General features: G+C 29.5%; 1 protein-coding gene across 2 annotated transcripts; it reads right to left on the bottom strand.

Moving 5' to 3' along the window:
- Nucleotides 1-450: 450 nt before the first annotated feature.
- On the bottom strand, nucleotides 451-13,468 carry LOC140440021 (SUZ RNA-binding domain-containing). 2 transcript variants are annotated; one of them, XM_072530261.1, is made up of 4 exons: nucleotides 13,111-13,468; nucleotides 12,945-13,003; nucleotides 12,528-12,761; nucleotides 451-11,326 (listed from the first exon to the last, which is right to left on the bottom strand). In XM_072530261.1, the coding sequence occupies exons 1-4, from the start codon at nucleotides 13,183-13,185 to the stop codon at nucleotides 11,230-11,232; spliced, it is 465 nt and encodes a 154-aa protein (XP_072386362.1). In that variant the 5' UTR covers nucleotides 13,186-13,468; the 3' UTR covers nucleotides 451-11,229. The 2 variants fall into 2 exon arrangements, with proteins under 2 accessions (XP_072386362.1, XP_072386361.1); XM_072530260.1 differs by having other exon boundaries at nucleotides 12,528-12,773; nucleotides 13,111-13,462.
- Between the last annotated feature and the right edge of the window lie 3,980 nt (nucleotides 13,469-17,448).

Below are 17,448 nucleotides of genomic sequence, written 5' to 3'. Positions count from 1 at the left end.
CTGTAAAACATCAGCTTTCGAAGGAAGTACTTTACGTTAAAAATCTGCAGGGGCACCAGTTAACGGATACTCAATGTATTGCCTAGTATACCGTATCTTTGAAGAACTCATATTTTATGACACGTGCGGACTAACAAACATTACTGAAAGTCGCAGCACTTCCACAGATGAGAGTAGACTAAACAAATCGGGACCCCCAGGTAACAGGTAAAGGTAACTTTTGTTGGGTATTCCCAGTCAATTTGTCAATTTTTTTTTAATTTTGTGATTATTACTCCATTTTTTTTGCGTTTTTCAATGGCCGGTAGCGGACAGAAGATGTAATTTGAAAAGATAGTTACTACTTGTTCTTAACACTGCTACTAATTTAATGAGTTACCTATTCCTTGACTATATTACAACAATTTTAAGGATAAATAATAGATATTGTCCTAATTATATAAGATAACAAAAACAAAAAATATATTGTTATTTGATGTAATACTTAAATGTCTATAAACACAAAACATAATTTTATAAATACTTAACCTAAATATGTCATGAGATATATATATTGCATACATGCACACAAAAATATATTGCACAAAATCTTACAAAATTATTTTAATATTCTTACGTGGTAGTTTATAAAAATATATAATGTATACCATAATTGGTCTGGTCAGCGTGATCCAAAGCTTAGTAAGTAAAGTATGTTAATCTAGCGCTAGGAGAATACTAATCTGAATATACACTAAAAATTTTGAAAGTAACAAATAGTTAAATTAACTAATCAAGAAAAACAAATTTTGACAGATTTTAGGAAACTATTTTAAAATCAGAATAAAACGCAGGAATTATGAATAAAAAAATAATAATGCTGTATTCTTCCTTAATATTGCGAAATCTAAACCTAGTAGAAGTAGTTACAGTACAGCATAATGCCAAAAGGATATGAAAAGAAAAATGTATGTATCATCAGCATTATGGATAGTCTGTCTGAATAAAATTGGTTAATGTATTAATTGCAAAGTCATGTCCATTTTAACTTTTAATTTGATTTTGTAATGGTACATTGTTTTTGGAGTTTATAGGCTGTCGTACTATTCTTTACGAATACTTCGAGGAGCAAAACTATCTGAAAGTAATCTTAAGCCTTTGAAAAAGACAGCAATTAATAAAGGTTTCAATGTTGCCTTAATTTTACTTGCTGATAAACGGAATATAGTATTTTTCACAGTAAAATCATTTCTCGTCATGATTTATACACTCTGTCGTCATGTGTATTTAAAATTTCCATAACATCAACCTTACGAGTTCAAATTTCCCTAACACAGCTTAAAAAAAGCTACACGGAGCTGCCCGATCTTTCATAGGCGTCAACATTATATGTTCAGCTGTGGCTGGATCCTCACCTAGGCACAGGTATAATTGAGCAATGAGATTGGGAAACCACAGAAAACCAATCTCTTCTTGTCCTTGTGAATTGAATTTGCGACTCTTACACACTCGGGACCGAATATAGAGGCGGAGCGGACATAGACGGGGGTTTGCAATTTGAAATCGAATTTATAAAAATTTACAAACCCAAAAACGTAAAATTCTCTATACCTTGAAGAGGCATAGTACCTAAAGCGAGATTTTCATAACGTTCAGCGAAGAAAACAACTCGTGGTACCCGAATATGTGATCCTGAATATTTGGAATAAGAATTGACACATCTAGAAATAGTCTAAGACTGGCCAAAGATCCAAGAGAACCGTTGTCCATTCCAGGGATTTACCCCATTCTCTATAGTTGTGGTTCAATGTATGTTGGAACAACAAAACAGTGTAAATGCTCGTTTGACCGAACCCAAGAGAAACTGTTGCACTGATTACTTTTTCTGTGAAAAATTAGCCTGTGAAAAACATCTGATTAACTTTAATCGTAAAGAAGAGTCAGCATCTAAACGGGATGTTGCTATTAGCAATACGAAATCCAAAATTAATTGTCGCAATACGATGGCATCAGTATTAAAAAAATAACGGAAATAAAATACCTTGGAATTAGAAGGTCCAGCTGTGGAGACCTGAACAAAGAAGTAAGAGATCAAGTATACAAAGCAAATAGACATACTCGTATTAACACTGAGATGAAGCCAAGAATTTGTAAATTCAGTGTGAGACCAATATGACATATAACAGAAACAAGCCCCGACACAGCCACAACACAAAGACTACTGGAACCGACAGAGACGAGAGTACCGAGAAGAAGTACAGGAAATACGCTGAGAGATCGAAAGAGGAGTAAAGCCATTAGAAGAAAATGTAACGTATAGTTTATAAAAGAATTCTAAGTATCAATCTACCAATGAACATGCAGAATTGAGGATAAAGAGGAGGAAGAAGAAGAAATACAAAACCGATTCGGACCAACCGACGAATCCCGGGAGAATCCGAAGGTTATAAATAGTACGATACTCAAGATGAGCAGTAAGCGGCGGAAGATTACGTCAGCTTCGGTATCGTTTTGTTAAAGTCTGTTGCAGTTAAAGACGAAACAATACCAGAGCACGGTCTATAAACCCCGAAAACAATGTACCATTAAAAAACACCGTCCGCGAAAGTCTACATTCCTTGATAATTTGAGTTTATTGCGAATCTCTAAACACAGGTGATTTATGGTAGCACATACTATTTTTTCGGAATAAATATTCCATTTCAGTACTGCTTCTTGATATACATGTTTAAACATGGTTAAAATGTAACAGTTGATACCTACAGTTCGTTTAGAGACTATGACATATGGATATACGTCTCAGGACCAGTAACCCTAGCTGAGAGTTTATATACCTCGCCATGAAGTGAATCTACCAATCTACTTAAAATTTTAATAACATCCTACAAAATTATCAGCAACCATGTAATCTAATACCAACTAAATAGCTTAAAGGGTTTTCGCCCATATATTTAGTGGCTTTAACTATGTATACCTAGTAGCAGCACTGAAGATGGAATATTTATTCCGAAAACGTTCTGTGATTTAGCCCGTAAGGGTACTTTTAAATAAATATACCTTTTATAAAGAATTTTTTAATAAAAATTTTTGAGATAAGTGTTTGGTATTTCCGATGATAATTCAAAAATGGAAATGGAAGTATTGGAAGAAGATGCATTTTCTGGTAAAATAATCTAAAAAACTATTTAGAGCTGCAGTATCAAAAGTAAAAGTGGCCATGATGATTGCCAATCTTCTTAACTCGTTTACTGCCGCTGGCTCTTATAAGAGCCAACGCCACTTAAAAGAGCCGCTGTTAAATACTGTTGTTATGAAAAAAAAATAAATAAATAAATTGGCTCAAAATGTAGGCATAAACGCGTTAAAGAAGACGGTACCTAAAGAAAAAGCTGGTTGTTAAATTTAGATAATAAATATATCAAAAAACAAATCTTATCATTTGATTAATATACTATACATCAATGCATCTTAAACTAACTTATGTACCATATATAGCAATAAACTAGATAGAAAATATATTATTGTTTACATATTATGAGGCCTTAAGGAAATAATTTTGCAAGATTTAACAATGTTCAAGTATATTAAATAAGTCTGTAAATGCTATTTGAACAATTCATAGGCTGAAATATTATTTACAGTCCTAATAAAGACTGACATCATTCTTAAAAGTATTCTGTTCAGAAGCCAATGTTTTATAAGAATCTATTTTCGGTCTTAATTTTCGGTTGTCTGGTTCTTATGTTTACTTTACCAGTCTTTTTAAATGCAACTATGGGAATTATTTCGAATGACGTAGACGAGGTAATATTTGTGAACTATGTAATTTATTAGACTGTAACTGTCTGGTGTGTTATTTTTTAATTACTATAAAATATAAATCCGCATTATTGAATTCAAGCCACATAAAGAAAGCACTTTGACTATACTCCAGTTCCCGGATTTTGTCCTACGAATGATATCAGTCTGTCAGATACAGAAAAGTTAGAATTTTAAACATGGACGTATGTTTTTTAATCCAGCACCTAGGCAACTCTATCTAGTTTCACCGGTAAATAGAAAATATTCAATACGGAAGTCTTTACTTAATTCATATTCCTAGAAGCCGTCATGTATGACTTGTTTTTAAAGGATTTCAGTTTAAATTAAATAACGGTATTGTATGTTGTCTAATATTGTCGTTCCATCTGTTTATCAGTACGCGTGAGGTCAATCATAATTATATATATATATATATATATATATATATATATATATATATATATATATATATATATATATATATAATGGCGAGACTTTATGTAGGAGATCAAAACCCTCAAAGGGTTATTCGACCATCGAAGTAAATAGAGTACATATTTATAATTTAATTGCGGTTGATTAATTTTAATTTAGAAAATAGATTTCTCTCCACCATTGGTAATTCGATTGACAGGTTCATCTTACTTCAGTGGTTTTCAATATCAAATTGGCCAAAAAGGACGAACTGGACAATAACAAAAATAACACGATATTTCACACAGAATTTTTTAAGGTCTTGGTATTTTTTAATACTCAATAAAAAGTGACCAAGCCATCAATAAATCATGGAACAAATATAAGTGAGCCAATATGACGATTATTTGTTCCAAAATCACAACACATAGAACAGATGAACTTCATGCGCTAAATATTCGAGTGCATTAATAGAAAAAAAAACAAAAACTGCTGAAGGAACATCAGTTAAGTAAAGAAATAAAAAGACTAGCAATAATCCGAAATTAGCGACAACTTCACATATAAAACAGCATATCAGTTGCTACATGTTCCGGAAAAGGCCTTTGTGGTGATATGAGTATATCATCCAGAGAAGCATATAATGGCATTTATTGTGACAACCATACTTTAGAAAAACATACGCACCGGTTTACTAGAGCAACACATTTAATCAGATGGTATATCAACACTTCGCATAAATGATGCTATAAAGAAATTGCACACAAGACATGAGTCCAAAATTAAAATAAAATATATTTTATTTTTAAATATTGTCGTATAAATAATTAAGTATCTTTTACTACACGCTAAAAACCTAAAAAGTGTAAGAAATATACACAAAAAAATTGTAAAATCATTTTAAAAATATAAATGGGAGATTAAAGAGGTTCTGAAATTGTTTTCTTGTGGCATGTTTCAAGTTAAATATTGTATTTATATGAGATTAAACCACGATTGACTGTAATAAAAATTACATTGACGCTTTGTTTCAGACAATTTGACAGATGACTTAGTTGGCCTCGATCTTGTAAGGAAATAGGATGTTTTGTATTGAAATTCCGAGGGTGATGTTGTGATATTAAATCTGATGTGTTGTAACCGTTTCAAAAAGTATTATTATAATTCCTAGTAAATATTCAAATCAATGTTGCTCACGCCATATATCCGCCGAGTGCATTTAAATTACCTCAAGCACGCAACTCTAGTTCCTAATAGCTCCGACCATCGTCTCAAAATTGGAGCGTTGATCCTCGCCATTGATCTCCCTCCCTTTCTCTCTTTGAACGTCCAACAGATAGGAGGAAAATTTTATTTGAGTGGTCTTTTGACGAGGTAAGCCGAAAAACTCCTTTTCTCTTATATATTTTTAAATATTTATTTTAGGCCCTTACCGGGAGCCCCAACAGTTGCTAGAACTATGTTTATTGGTCCGAGGTTATCTAAATAACTATGGATTTATGGTATGTGTTCTGAAACCAACAATTCGAAAAATATCCCGTTTGCTTAGCCGCCCAATCCTATATATTTTATGGTGGATATTATGTTTCTGCTGCCGATAGATTCAACGTTTCTGCTAGCCTGTGTACATAAAGGGTAAAAAATTATATCCTTTCTACACGCCACACAAGCATTTCGATAATTCAGGTTGTACCCATTTTATATATTTTTTTATTGAACAGTGAAGATTATCTATGAATTAAATAACAGTGAAGTGCTTTATTATTGATTTTTTAATTACAATAAGTACCTACATTCTACCTAATATACAAATATATTTTTTTATGTGAACGAATTTCGAAATATGGGATAAAGTATAATTTTATTATCATATACTTCTCATTCATAATCTAATACGCAAACATATAAAATGTTTGTTTTCTTACGATTTGATTTTAATTTCAGTTTCGTATAAGCACTTCTCATTTGTAATTTAATACCGTAAACACAGACTTGTTTATTTCTTTTCTGGGATGACGTAACTTTTAACGTAGAATCTTTTAATAACTTTTTGTTCGTAACAAAATAAAAGGTTCGTTTTGTTTTAAATTTTTAATTTGATTTCTTTGTCTGAGCTCGTTTCTTTACGAAGATAAACTATTAAGGAATGGCGCCCAACTCATTTTAATTTTAAAGATAATACAAACAGCTTCTAAATGATTTTTAAAAGAACCGCACCCAAACTCCCCGACACAAGCAGAAAGGCCTAGATTGTTTGTGTACTTGAGTAAATAGTTTGCTTGAGTTACAATGTTGTTTGATACAAAATTATGATTTGTGTGTTTAAGTAGTTAATTGTAGATGATGTGTCCCTACCCTTCTATTAATACATTAATGTTGGTATATTCTTGTTGCTGACTTCTTCTCTTAGTGTTGATAACCAGAGTCTGCTACATTCTGTTGATGGGTTTACTATATATTTTTCTCCATTTAAGATGAGGGCTCCTTATTTGATTTTTCTTGTTTTGAAGTATGTTTCTTTCATCATTGATGCATGTTACCATTGTACTCTGTGCTCATTCTCCCAGAATGTTTGCATATCTGGGATCTGTCGAAATTTCTGTTTTTGATGTATGATTCATGTTCGTTTATCCTAACACTTAGCGGTCTTGAGGTTTCTCCCACATAAAAATTGTTGCATTCACAATATATTTTATAAATGCAGTTCTTTGATCTATTCTGTGTGTTGTTTGGTTTGGTTTTGGACAGAATAGATTTAAGTGTATTGGTTGTTGTACAAAACCAAACCAAACAATTTTCAAGTGGGCGAAACCTCAAGACCACAAAGTATTCGAGCGGATAAACCAGCATGAATCATACGTCAAAACAGAAACTCGTCTGTAAGTGATCAAAATATAAGTAAACTTTCAATAATCTATTGATTTTAAATTGAACTTTCGATTGATAAAACTGTTTCATAAAAACAATTAATAATGATTAACCATTATAAGATCCAATAAAGTTAAATTTGACGACCATTTTTTCTGATCTACAATAATTTTTAATAATATTACTTTTTTATTATTTACTTTAATATTATTTTAATTTAATAATGTACTATAATTTTACGGCCCTCGCACAATAATCCCACTCTCTAGGGTTGCTAACAGTGCTTACGAGAAAGAATTGTTTTTGAAATTAGAGCACATCTGTCGGTCTACTGTCTTAACATTAGATAATCTTTTCAAAATTTTACTTCTGAACTGTATCTGTTTCTCTGCGATTACATCTATCGCGAATTGAGAGAAACAATTTAGATAAAACTTGTTTAGATTTTCACGTAGAATCCAAATCTGGAAAAAAAATTATAGGTTTCATCTAAACACCTAAAGTGTTTGTAATTTGGACGTGTATTTTTCAAGATATTAGACCATTTCTATAATTTTCCTAGGGTTTCCAGGATAAATATTTTTTTCGATTATAGCGCCATCGATCGACAATTCGAAAAAAAAGTATGGAATAAAAGTTACTATTTTTCACAAGGAAACTAAATCTGTCATAAGAAATGAAGCTTTTATTTAAGATTTCAAGACCTCCCCCCACGAAGGGGCGTTGTTGGGTCCTCCACATTTAAAATTTAATATAAAATGAACAGATTGACATGTCAAGTACAACTGTTGCAGTTGGTGGAGAGGTTGATTTACTAGTATTACTTACTGCTCGAACTACAACCTACAAAATTTATTTTTTGAAACCTGGGAAAGCTCAATATCAGTCAGAAATATATTCATCGAAAGTTTATCTGCTTTCACATAGTGTCAAAATCTAATACTATTTTTATACGCAGTGACTGGCTGTGATACATCAGCATTCTTCCAGGAGGTGTAAAACAACAGCTTTTAAAATGTTTGATAAGATGAAAAACAAGATTTAGTCCACTGTTCTTCAACTAAGCAATTCGCTTTCTACTTTAGATCTATGCAGCTTAAAAAAAAGATATCTGCTTAGATAAGTTACAATATGTAGGTCTGTAAAGAATACTCCTATAAAAAGCGAGTGTAATTAGCTTATTCTGCTCAAACTTTTGCTTCTGTTCATCAACACCTATTTTGGGTATATTATCAAGATGAAGTGTGGCTTGGTAATCAACTAAACCCAAAAAAAACTGAGGTTGGTGTTTAATCGACAACACATTGGAACCAATCCAGACTTTGTTCCCACTTGCACCGAAAAAACTTCTTAGCACAATTTTTTCCAATTGTTAAAAGGGATGTGATACAAAATGCAACTGCACTTGAAGTTGAATTATTTGTTCTGCTCCAATATTGAATTCATCAGAGAGAAGAAATCTGATGCATCGCAACTAGGACAATTTACTAGCACCCAGCTGGAAGAACAAGAAGTATTATATGAGTATGAATAAAACTAATAATTTTCAAATTTCCCCAATTTCTTTTCATCCACACTGCTTTCATAATTTCCAATAGTACCGTTTTTTTATTATTGAATAGTATTGAATTAAAAAGAATCATAATACACCACGTTAAAAAAAATGCGCCAAGAACACAGATTTCTCAACTTTTTTAATCGTTATATTTCTGAAATGGTAACTCTTAGGAGAAAAAGTATATAGACAATTTTCATAGACAACTGCACATTCTGCAATGTTTTTCTGATATATTTTTATGCAATTTGGCACAAAAACGCAAAATAACCCTTATTTGCTACCTATGATTTTGATTTTTTTGGCAGATGTATAATGGTGTTCTCAACACTCGTACCAATTTTGAGCTTTATGCGAATTTTTGTAGCTTAAATATCTATCTTAACCGGGCTATCGAATAGTAGTGCCATCCAATAGCAGATAGGAATTATATATACAAAAACCCTCAGAAATGTTCTTGCATGTCACTTTTATGGAAACAGTTAAATATTAAAACTAATCTTACCAATTTTGTTAAAGTTAATTTTAGAAATTAATTTATATAATTTGGACTTAAAGTTTTATTAACCCTTTCAGTACGATACCAGTTTACTAAGATGTGGCCGGTTGGACGGGCGCAGACAGCACTTCCCACTTAGGTTGTTTCCTGTCCTGAAACATTGACCTAACTCTGTCAAAAATATATTACATTTTGTTGTTCCTTCCCAAATTTTTGTCGAAGTAGATTGAATTACACTTGGCATACCATTCAATGGATTTTTTGTTGTAAACAAAAGCAACACTCAAATAAAGAAACAAACTGATCAATTATCACTGATAAAACACAACTTGTGGTAGAAAGCAATTTTACTAGTAAATTAATCGTTTACTTGAATTTACGATAATTCCCTGTATGTAAACAAGTCCTCTATTTGACTTCAGTTGCTTCAATGGGCACACAAATTTTTAGCAACTATGGTGGTTTCCCCCCACGACAGGAATAACCATCTGCTTTTTTATTTTTTGTTAAAAATACACTCCCTATCTTAAATTTTTCAGTCTTATAAGCTATTGCTAAGCTTTCATTAGCTAAATGATTGACCTTGTATATTTAAATATATGTAGAACTCTTTGTTGTGCCTGTTATATAAAATCTAACACTCTGAGCTGAGTATATACTGTGTATTGGCATATTTAATTAACTTTTAATCAAGGGATCATATTTTACAACTTTTTTGGAAATTGTGTAAATCAATGAAATATATAAAAATTTGCGTTTACATGAAACATATTTGTATCATGCTTAGTATTTAGGGCAAATAAATATTTCATACTATTAAATAAGAAATGGACGACAATATTAACTTAAAAAAGTTTATCGATCAATATAAGTAAATCACCCAACATGGAGCTAATTTATTTCTATAATATTTCATCATAAAAATCAACATTTTCAACAATTTTCACAAGTTAAAAATGCTCTTCATCAAAAGTAAAATAATCACTTAGATATGTTTTTCCATATATATCATGAATTCCTTATCAAAATTGTTCTATCTAATCTGCAGACATACAGACAGTCAAATGGATCTCAAAAACTAACTGATCGATTTTTTGAATTATTACTTCAATTCAATTAATGAAAGAGACTTGTATCTGGCTTACTTTAATATCCATTTTGGAAATACCCATTTTATTATCATTCTTCACACCTTAGTATTTTAATATAGTTAAATCTTGACACCATGCATGTTATAATAAAATTTATTTTCATATTTAGTGACTGAAAGTCAGGTTTCAGTTTCAGCCTTTAGTCAAAACTGTGCAATCATATTTTAACCTATATTACATTTCACATGTAACAACATTGTTTTTGCTCAAAAAAAATACTTGTTATTTCACTATACCCTATCCAGACTTTTAACATCAAAAATATGTTTATATGATTTATTTTTTAACTTAAATTTTTATACTTCTCTAAATCTTTATCTAGTGTTCTTGTATGATATTGCAAATATATAGATTATATGTTTTGCATACTAAAATATTTCAATATAAAATCTTTATTATTGTACTTTGGTCTTCTAGAACATATAATCTTATTTAAAGAGATATACTTTTGCGTTTTATGAAGTGTGATCAGATATTGTCTTAACTGTTTGTTTTATTCTATTATTGATACAAAAATCTCTTTTTTAGTAATCACTAGCCATGATATTTTGAGATAAAATAACAAAACATTTCACATGCATATAAAACTTATATGTATATATACAAAACTATTACTAGTGTCTTATTATCTACTTTCAGTCTTGAAACGTTCAAATAAAATCAACAGCACAAAAATCAGTTTGGCATCCAGAGGCGTAAATTTACATAATATTTATATATAAAAATGTTCATGTACTATCTTAAAATGAGATAAACTTAAATATAACGTCCACTGAAAAGCCTCCAAAACACTTTCTATATACAGACCACAATATGTTCATACATGAGCCTTTGCATCACAATTTGGACCCTTTTACTCGAAGTAAATAATCTATTTCATTGAGTCCTGTTCAAGTTTTCATTTTTGAAAGTGAAAATGGATATGTGATAATAATAGATCATATGACTGCTACCAAAATGTACTACCTACGTTCATTGAATCCTTTTGTACCATCTGGACCTCTTGGCATTCTAATAACATTGATACTTTCCAAATGATTTGGTTTGACTATACTAATTCTAAAAAATAATACAAAGATATATAAAAAAAAAAATATATACACATAATAATCAAAAACTATACAATCAAATTTATTTCACAGTCAAACATAGTTCAAACAAATGACATTTTTTACACTTCTCTGCCCCCCGAAGCTGATATTCTGCTTTCTTTGTCTTCTTGTCAATAATCTTTTCTTGTTATAGGTTTGTGTGTTACTCATCTGTAATATTTCTTTTTTACTTCTTATTCTTAGTTAAAATTTTCTCATATTTCTCTTAATTATTATAGATGAACTCATTTATCTAGTTTCATTTTTTTTATATGGTTTATATCTTCCTATACATTTTGCTTTCAAGTATTGTTTTCTTAAACACATACAATATATTAATTGTCATCTTACCACTTTTTGATATGTCTTCTTCTTCTTGTAGTTCCTTCTCCTATCAGAGGTTGGCTATTATCACAGCTATCAGTACCTTATTGGCTGCTGCTCTGAAAAGATCTACTGAGCTGCAACTATACCACTCTTAGGTTTCTTACTTAGCCAGAAAATTATTCGTCTTCCTATGGATCTTTTACCCTTGATTTTACCTTGCATTATGAGCCTTAATATCTCATATTTCGCACCTCTGGTAATCCTTTTGTAGCTTTCTTAACACCTCTGCATTTGTAACTCATTGGGTCCATGGTATTTTCAAAATCCTTCTATAGCACCACATCTCAAATGATATGTAAAATGATATATGTAAAAATCTACAATTCATATTCAAAATCAGAGACCAGTGTAGTGAATGTTACCATTCTTCCTATAGTATACAGTAGTGGTAGCTTACAAAGGGGCCATCTACATTGATGGATATAAATAAATACTTCATAATTTCAGTTGAAAATACATTTATTTTGAAACTTCAATTTCCACTTCAGAATACTAATTAGTATTAGAAATTGAAAAGTCAAAATAAACACATTTTCAATTTAAATTGAGATTAATTCTGATTAACCATAATTAGTAAATTTTAGAATATACACTTCTACACATTTATTGCATATCTATAGAAACTATACTTCTATGTATTTCTTGTATGGACTGTACCACTAAATAAACTATACTGTGACTACAAGTAGAGCTTCATTTGAAGTCAGGTAATATGGATGTGACTACAAAAACTACTTTCTAATTTCACAGGTGGGTATTAATATAACATAATATCTACTAACCTTGCTTCTTCTATTTTCTCTGGACTAGCTTCACCTAAAATCCTTAGCCTAGCTTCGGCATATTCTAATTCTCGTTGCTGTAAAGTTTTTTTAGGTTGATACACCTTAGAATCACCATTACTGTTTAGATCTTTTGAAGGTCTCTTCAAAATTTTTACTGTTGGCTCAGGAGGCACATATTGTGTTCTTAAGGCATCATCTCCTGTTAGAATTATTTTTACAGAGTTTTCTATACTACCATTAGTACTAAAAACATGAAAAAACGTAATGCCACAACAAATGCAATTGTCAATTATTTAAAACAATTTTTTGGGTAAATATAACAGTTTTTAATAGTGAAATGACTTCTTAATACTTTCTAATAAAACAACTATTGGCATTAGGTTGTAATTTTATGTAAATCTGTGTCTTTCATACCTCTTATTATCAAGCGTTTTACTTGGTGCTAAGATTTTATTAAATTTTTTCTCTAAAACCTAAAAAAGGATTAGTTTACATAACCTATAAAGTAAATCTTAGGAATGATATAATTATATTAGAATTTCTTTAATAGTAAAAATAATTAAAGATAATAAAGAATTACATCAGTCTCTTCAATTTCTTCCCAGTTTTCTAAAACTTCTATTTCTTGTTGCTTGGAAGCCATTATGGGGCCCATTTGTCAAAATAGAGTAAACAGTGTAGCCATTAAAAAGTGACATCAATGGAATTTCTGAATACTTCAGCAGTCAGTTGGTTATATTGCCTTTCATTATTATTGATGAATGTTTTCATGAAAGGAATGGTCTACAAAACTACCCATAAATTATGTCTAATGAGCGTTATTCAACATAAGTATTCTACATAGTTAAATCATAAATCGTTAGTGTTACTTCTATTTTATTAAAAGAATACGATAAAATTAGTAAGAAAACTATCACTGTTTAATACACGACGTAAAACAAAGATAGTTATCAAATTGACAAATAATGACAAGATATGCCACTACTTTTGACACATGACACTTATCCAATAAAACGTCAAAGTTGTTGTTGACTTCCTTATGTTCATATTCAATATTCAAAATAGCCTAATAAATTAACTTCCAAATTTAAGAAATGAGTGAAAATAAACGTCCAAAAACAGTGTCAGAATTTGATGCAGTTCATCCAAGATTTGCGAAAGTAAGTCAAGAAGAAGTACTTCAGTATGAAAAAGAAAATTACTATTATTGTAGACAGTGCAATTTGTATTTTGCCCCCAACTTTGAAGGACTTAGAGTACATTTTGACAAAGAAATTATTACTCACCGACCTTATGAATCCTGCTTTTATTGTAGAGGAATAGTCTATGATTATAGTATAAATGATCAGGTACAAATATATCATAACTGTAAAAGGAAGCAACATAGTTAGCAATCATTTGCTATAACATTTACAACAAATAACAAATTAATTACAAACTAATTATAATATAATAACAAAATCCCATAGGGAACCCATAATAACTTTGGACCTGTAGGGACAATGTTCCAAGATGATAGGGTGGAATTGTAATTTATAAGGCAATATAGAAATTAAGCTAAATAGATGCAGGGATTGAATCAAGAGACAATTTGATATAATTTACTTATATGGCATATCTACTGATAAATCCTTTTATTTATGTGGTCTAATAAGTGAATTATTCAATTTATCTTTAATCTCTAAAAAAATCTTTTGTTTAAGACAGTACTTATATGTTTCAATTTTTTTTATACTATCCATAGTGATTTGTTTTTATATTCAAAGAATTAAATTGTGTAGTTTAGTTTTTAATGTTTTATAATAATCTCATTTGATACTTTAGTATCTTTTGAATGTCTTTACTACTGATATTTTAATGAAGTCTCTCTTTTTATAATTGTTTGCAAATTTTTAAATTACTTCCTACATAATTTCATGTGTAGGTTTCTCTTTCTAATGTACCAAAAATTATTTACTTGTTTATTACCACTGTATTTTGAAATATTATTAGTTCTTTTTTTGCTTTTTTGACATATTCCTAAACTTAAACTGAACTGATAGTTCTCCAAGATATGCAGCTTAATTCTAAGGTGACATTTTTCACCTTAAAATGAGGGGTTTTGAACACATTTAAGGATTATTTGTAATATTACCTGATGTAATATACATCTTTGCTTTTGAATGCTACACTTACAACATTCTTAAATATATCACGTATTCAATAATATTTCCATATTTCCTTTATATTGACAATCTTCCTTCAGTATGTAATTTAATTATAACCAATCTGATACTTTTTGTTAAGGACATTTTCCTTAAAAACCCCAATTAAATATAATGTGTACAGTAATTGCCAGTTAGGAAGATCCAACCCCACTCATCTTTACTCTTTCTTGATGTTACTTTACCCTTGGTGAATGATATTCTTAACAAAGTTATGTGTAATGATAGATTTCATTGCCATTAGGGTAGGAATAGTATAAACATTGAGAATCTACAGTGGTTCTTCCTGTGTGGCATGTACTTTAGATACTTTTGATGCATTGCTTTTACATACATTTTTATAAACCATACAGGAGTTACCAGCTATTAATTAATTAATTTCATGGTTAATTTTGTTTACTTTTTATGTAATTTTTTAATAATGTGTATGATATGTAACAAATCATGCATTTACAAATATTTATAAATAATTGTACATAATATAGAACTTTGAATAACCCACAATTGCAGAAACTTATTTTTATTTGACATTTTACCTTCTAAATCAGAAACCTTTTTCCAAGCACCAGTTATAAAATTTAATATATATTAATAAGTATATATATTTGATTTCTGAATAAAGAAGTTTATTAGATCAAACAGTTCAATATGGTTTAGTTCATCTTTGTACCACACACCGACCAAAAACGTAAAAAACACGTTTTTGGATCTTATTTTCTCTCGTTATAACCAAATTTGTCTCGCTATAGACGGTTATAGTTCAATAGAAATTTCATGGGACATCTAATGTATCTCCTTATAAGCGAAACCTCGTAATAACCGTGTTCGTTATAGAGGGAGTATACTGTATATATTTGATTTTTAAATAAAGAAGTTTATTAGATCAAACAGTTCAGTATAGTTTTCATCTTTGTATTGGACCAAATACAAAATTTGAGGAACCAAATGTAGGTTTTAACTCCGCAAAAGTTAAATTTATAATTAAATATCTCTATTTATTAGCATTGGTCATCAATTAATCAGATTTAATGTTTTCCTTGCCTACATAAGACACTTTTCACCTATATATTCCAAACATGGTCTGTATTATCTTATCAAATGAAAAGTCTATACATATAGCTTTATAAAGCCTTAATATGTAGTGGGAAAGGCTAATTTTCTTTCCTTCAATTTAAGAATAATTAAAGGGGTCCACTTTATCAGTACTTATCTATATTTTCTCTTTTATTTATTAATTTGATGTATTAATAAAAACATGTGGTGACTTATGTAATTATGTAGATCTATACTATATAACTAGGAGTATTTTGCTATAAATTTCATTCATGTTAACTTTCAAAGCCATATTTTAAATGTTCTTTTTATTTGTAATAGCACTCTTGGTTTTGTTACATATCAACTCAAAAGACAAAGTACTATTTGTGTTCATATATTATCAAGAACTAAGTTTTTATAGCTTTTTTTTATGTAAGTATAGTTTTACTTTTTTGTTTTTATTATTTTGTATATCTGTGTTGATGTCAATCTGATCCATGTACAACCCACTATGCAATATTTAATACTCAGCCTATGTGTACAGGTGTTTTAATTTATTACTTGCATGTCTATTACACAATAAACAAATATTTATATGTACATTTGAAAACAGATATTTATTTTGTTACAATTTTATATTTTTAATAAAAGATGTTGACATAAATAGATATTTCATTTATTTTTGTTTGTGTATGTGCAACGATATGTCTGCAATAACATTCTCAACTAATTTTGTATTATATTTAATTGGATAAAAAAATAGTTTTATGCGATCTGTCTTCTGCATAGGATTATGATAGATCGAGAATTAAAAGTTATGTTAAGGGAAATTATACAACCAGAAGTTTTTACTTTTACCATAACTATGTAGAAAAAACATATTTCGTTATAACCTATGATAGCTAGATATTATACCTAATCTATTGTATTATAAATTGTAAACCGTTTGTTGCACATAACTAAGATATTTCTACGTCGTCATGGTACAATCAATTGTTTAGAAATTCCAATCATACATATTTTTATATACCTCATATTCTCAATAAAATAAAATTTGTAGAAATATTGTTAAGTTTAGTACTCCAAAAACAATAATTGTCATTAATTATCAAATAGATTGATTTATATTAATATCAAAAAGTTTTCGGCAACATAAAAAAAAGCTAAAATACTGTAAATAAGCAATTATGTGTTTTATTTCTATCAACAAAATGCAAAAAAAAATTCAATAGTAGTTGTAAGGAATTTGTGTCTTCAATAATTCAATATTATGAAAAAGAGTCTGATAATGGATGGCCATTGACAACTAGTAACTGCTGTGGGAGAGGTAAGTAATAACAAAGGGATAGTTATAAATATAAAATCGGTTTAAATAATACAATATATGTTACATTTATCGTTATTAGTTCTGTAAATCCTTATAGCTTTATGAGTGAGAAAAAACTTTCTAAAAAATGATAGTCATTATGAATCTCTTGTTAAGTAGAAGTTTATTTTATACTTAAATTCTTCATTATTTTTTTATCTTATGCAACTTTTCTCACATGGTTACTAATACCTATTCAAAACTACTAAGTACTAACTTTATCTAGGTTAATTAAATGCCATGAAAAATGGACCTAAATTAAAAAAAAAAATAAAGGGAAGAATCAGGAAATTAAGATTTCTATATTTTTGAT

This window comes from Diabrotica undecimpunctata, chromosome 4 (genome assembly GCF_040954645.1).
Source record: "Diabrotica undecimpunctata isolate CICGRU chromosome 4, icDiaUnde3, whole genome shotgun sequence".
Taxonomy (NCBI): domain Eukaryota; kingdom Metazoa; phylum Arthropoda; class Insecta; order Coleoptera; family Chrysomelidae; genus Diabrotica; species Diabrotica undecimpunctata.
The sequence above is the reverse complement of the archived record's forward strand: the minus strand, read 5'-3'. Positions and strand labels throughout refer to the sequence as shown.

Coding starts and splice junctions, on each gene's coding strand:
- LOC140440021 (XM_072530260.1), bottom strand. CDS start 13,185: ATGGGCCCCATAATGGCTTCCAAGCAACAAGAAATAGAAGTTTTAGAA. Junction 13,004..13,110: donor AAGAAATTGAAGAGACTGAT/GTAATTCTTTAT, acceptor ATCCTTTTTTAG/GTTTTAGAGAAAAAATTTAA. Junction 11,327..12,527: donor GAGAAAATAGAAGAAGCAAG/GTTAGTAGATAT, acceptor ATTATTTTTTAG/AATTAGTATAGTCAAACCAA.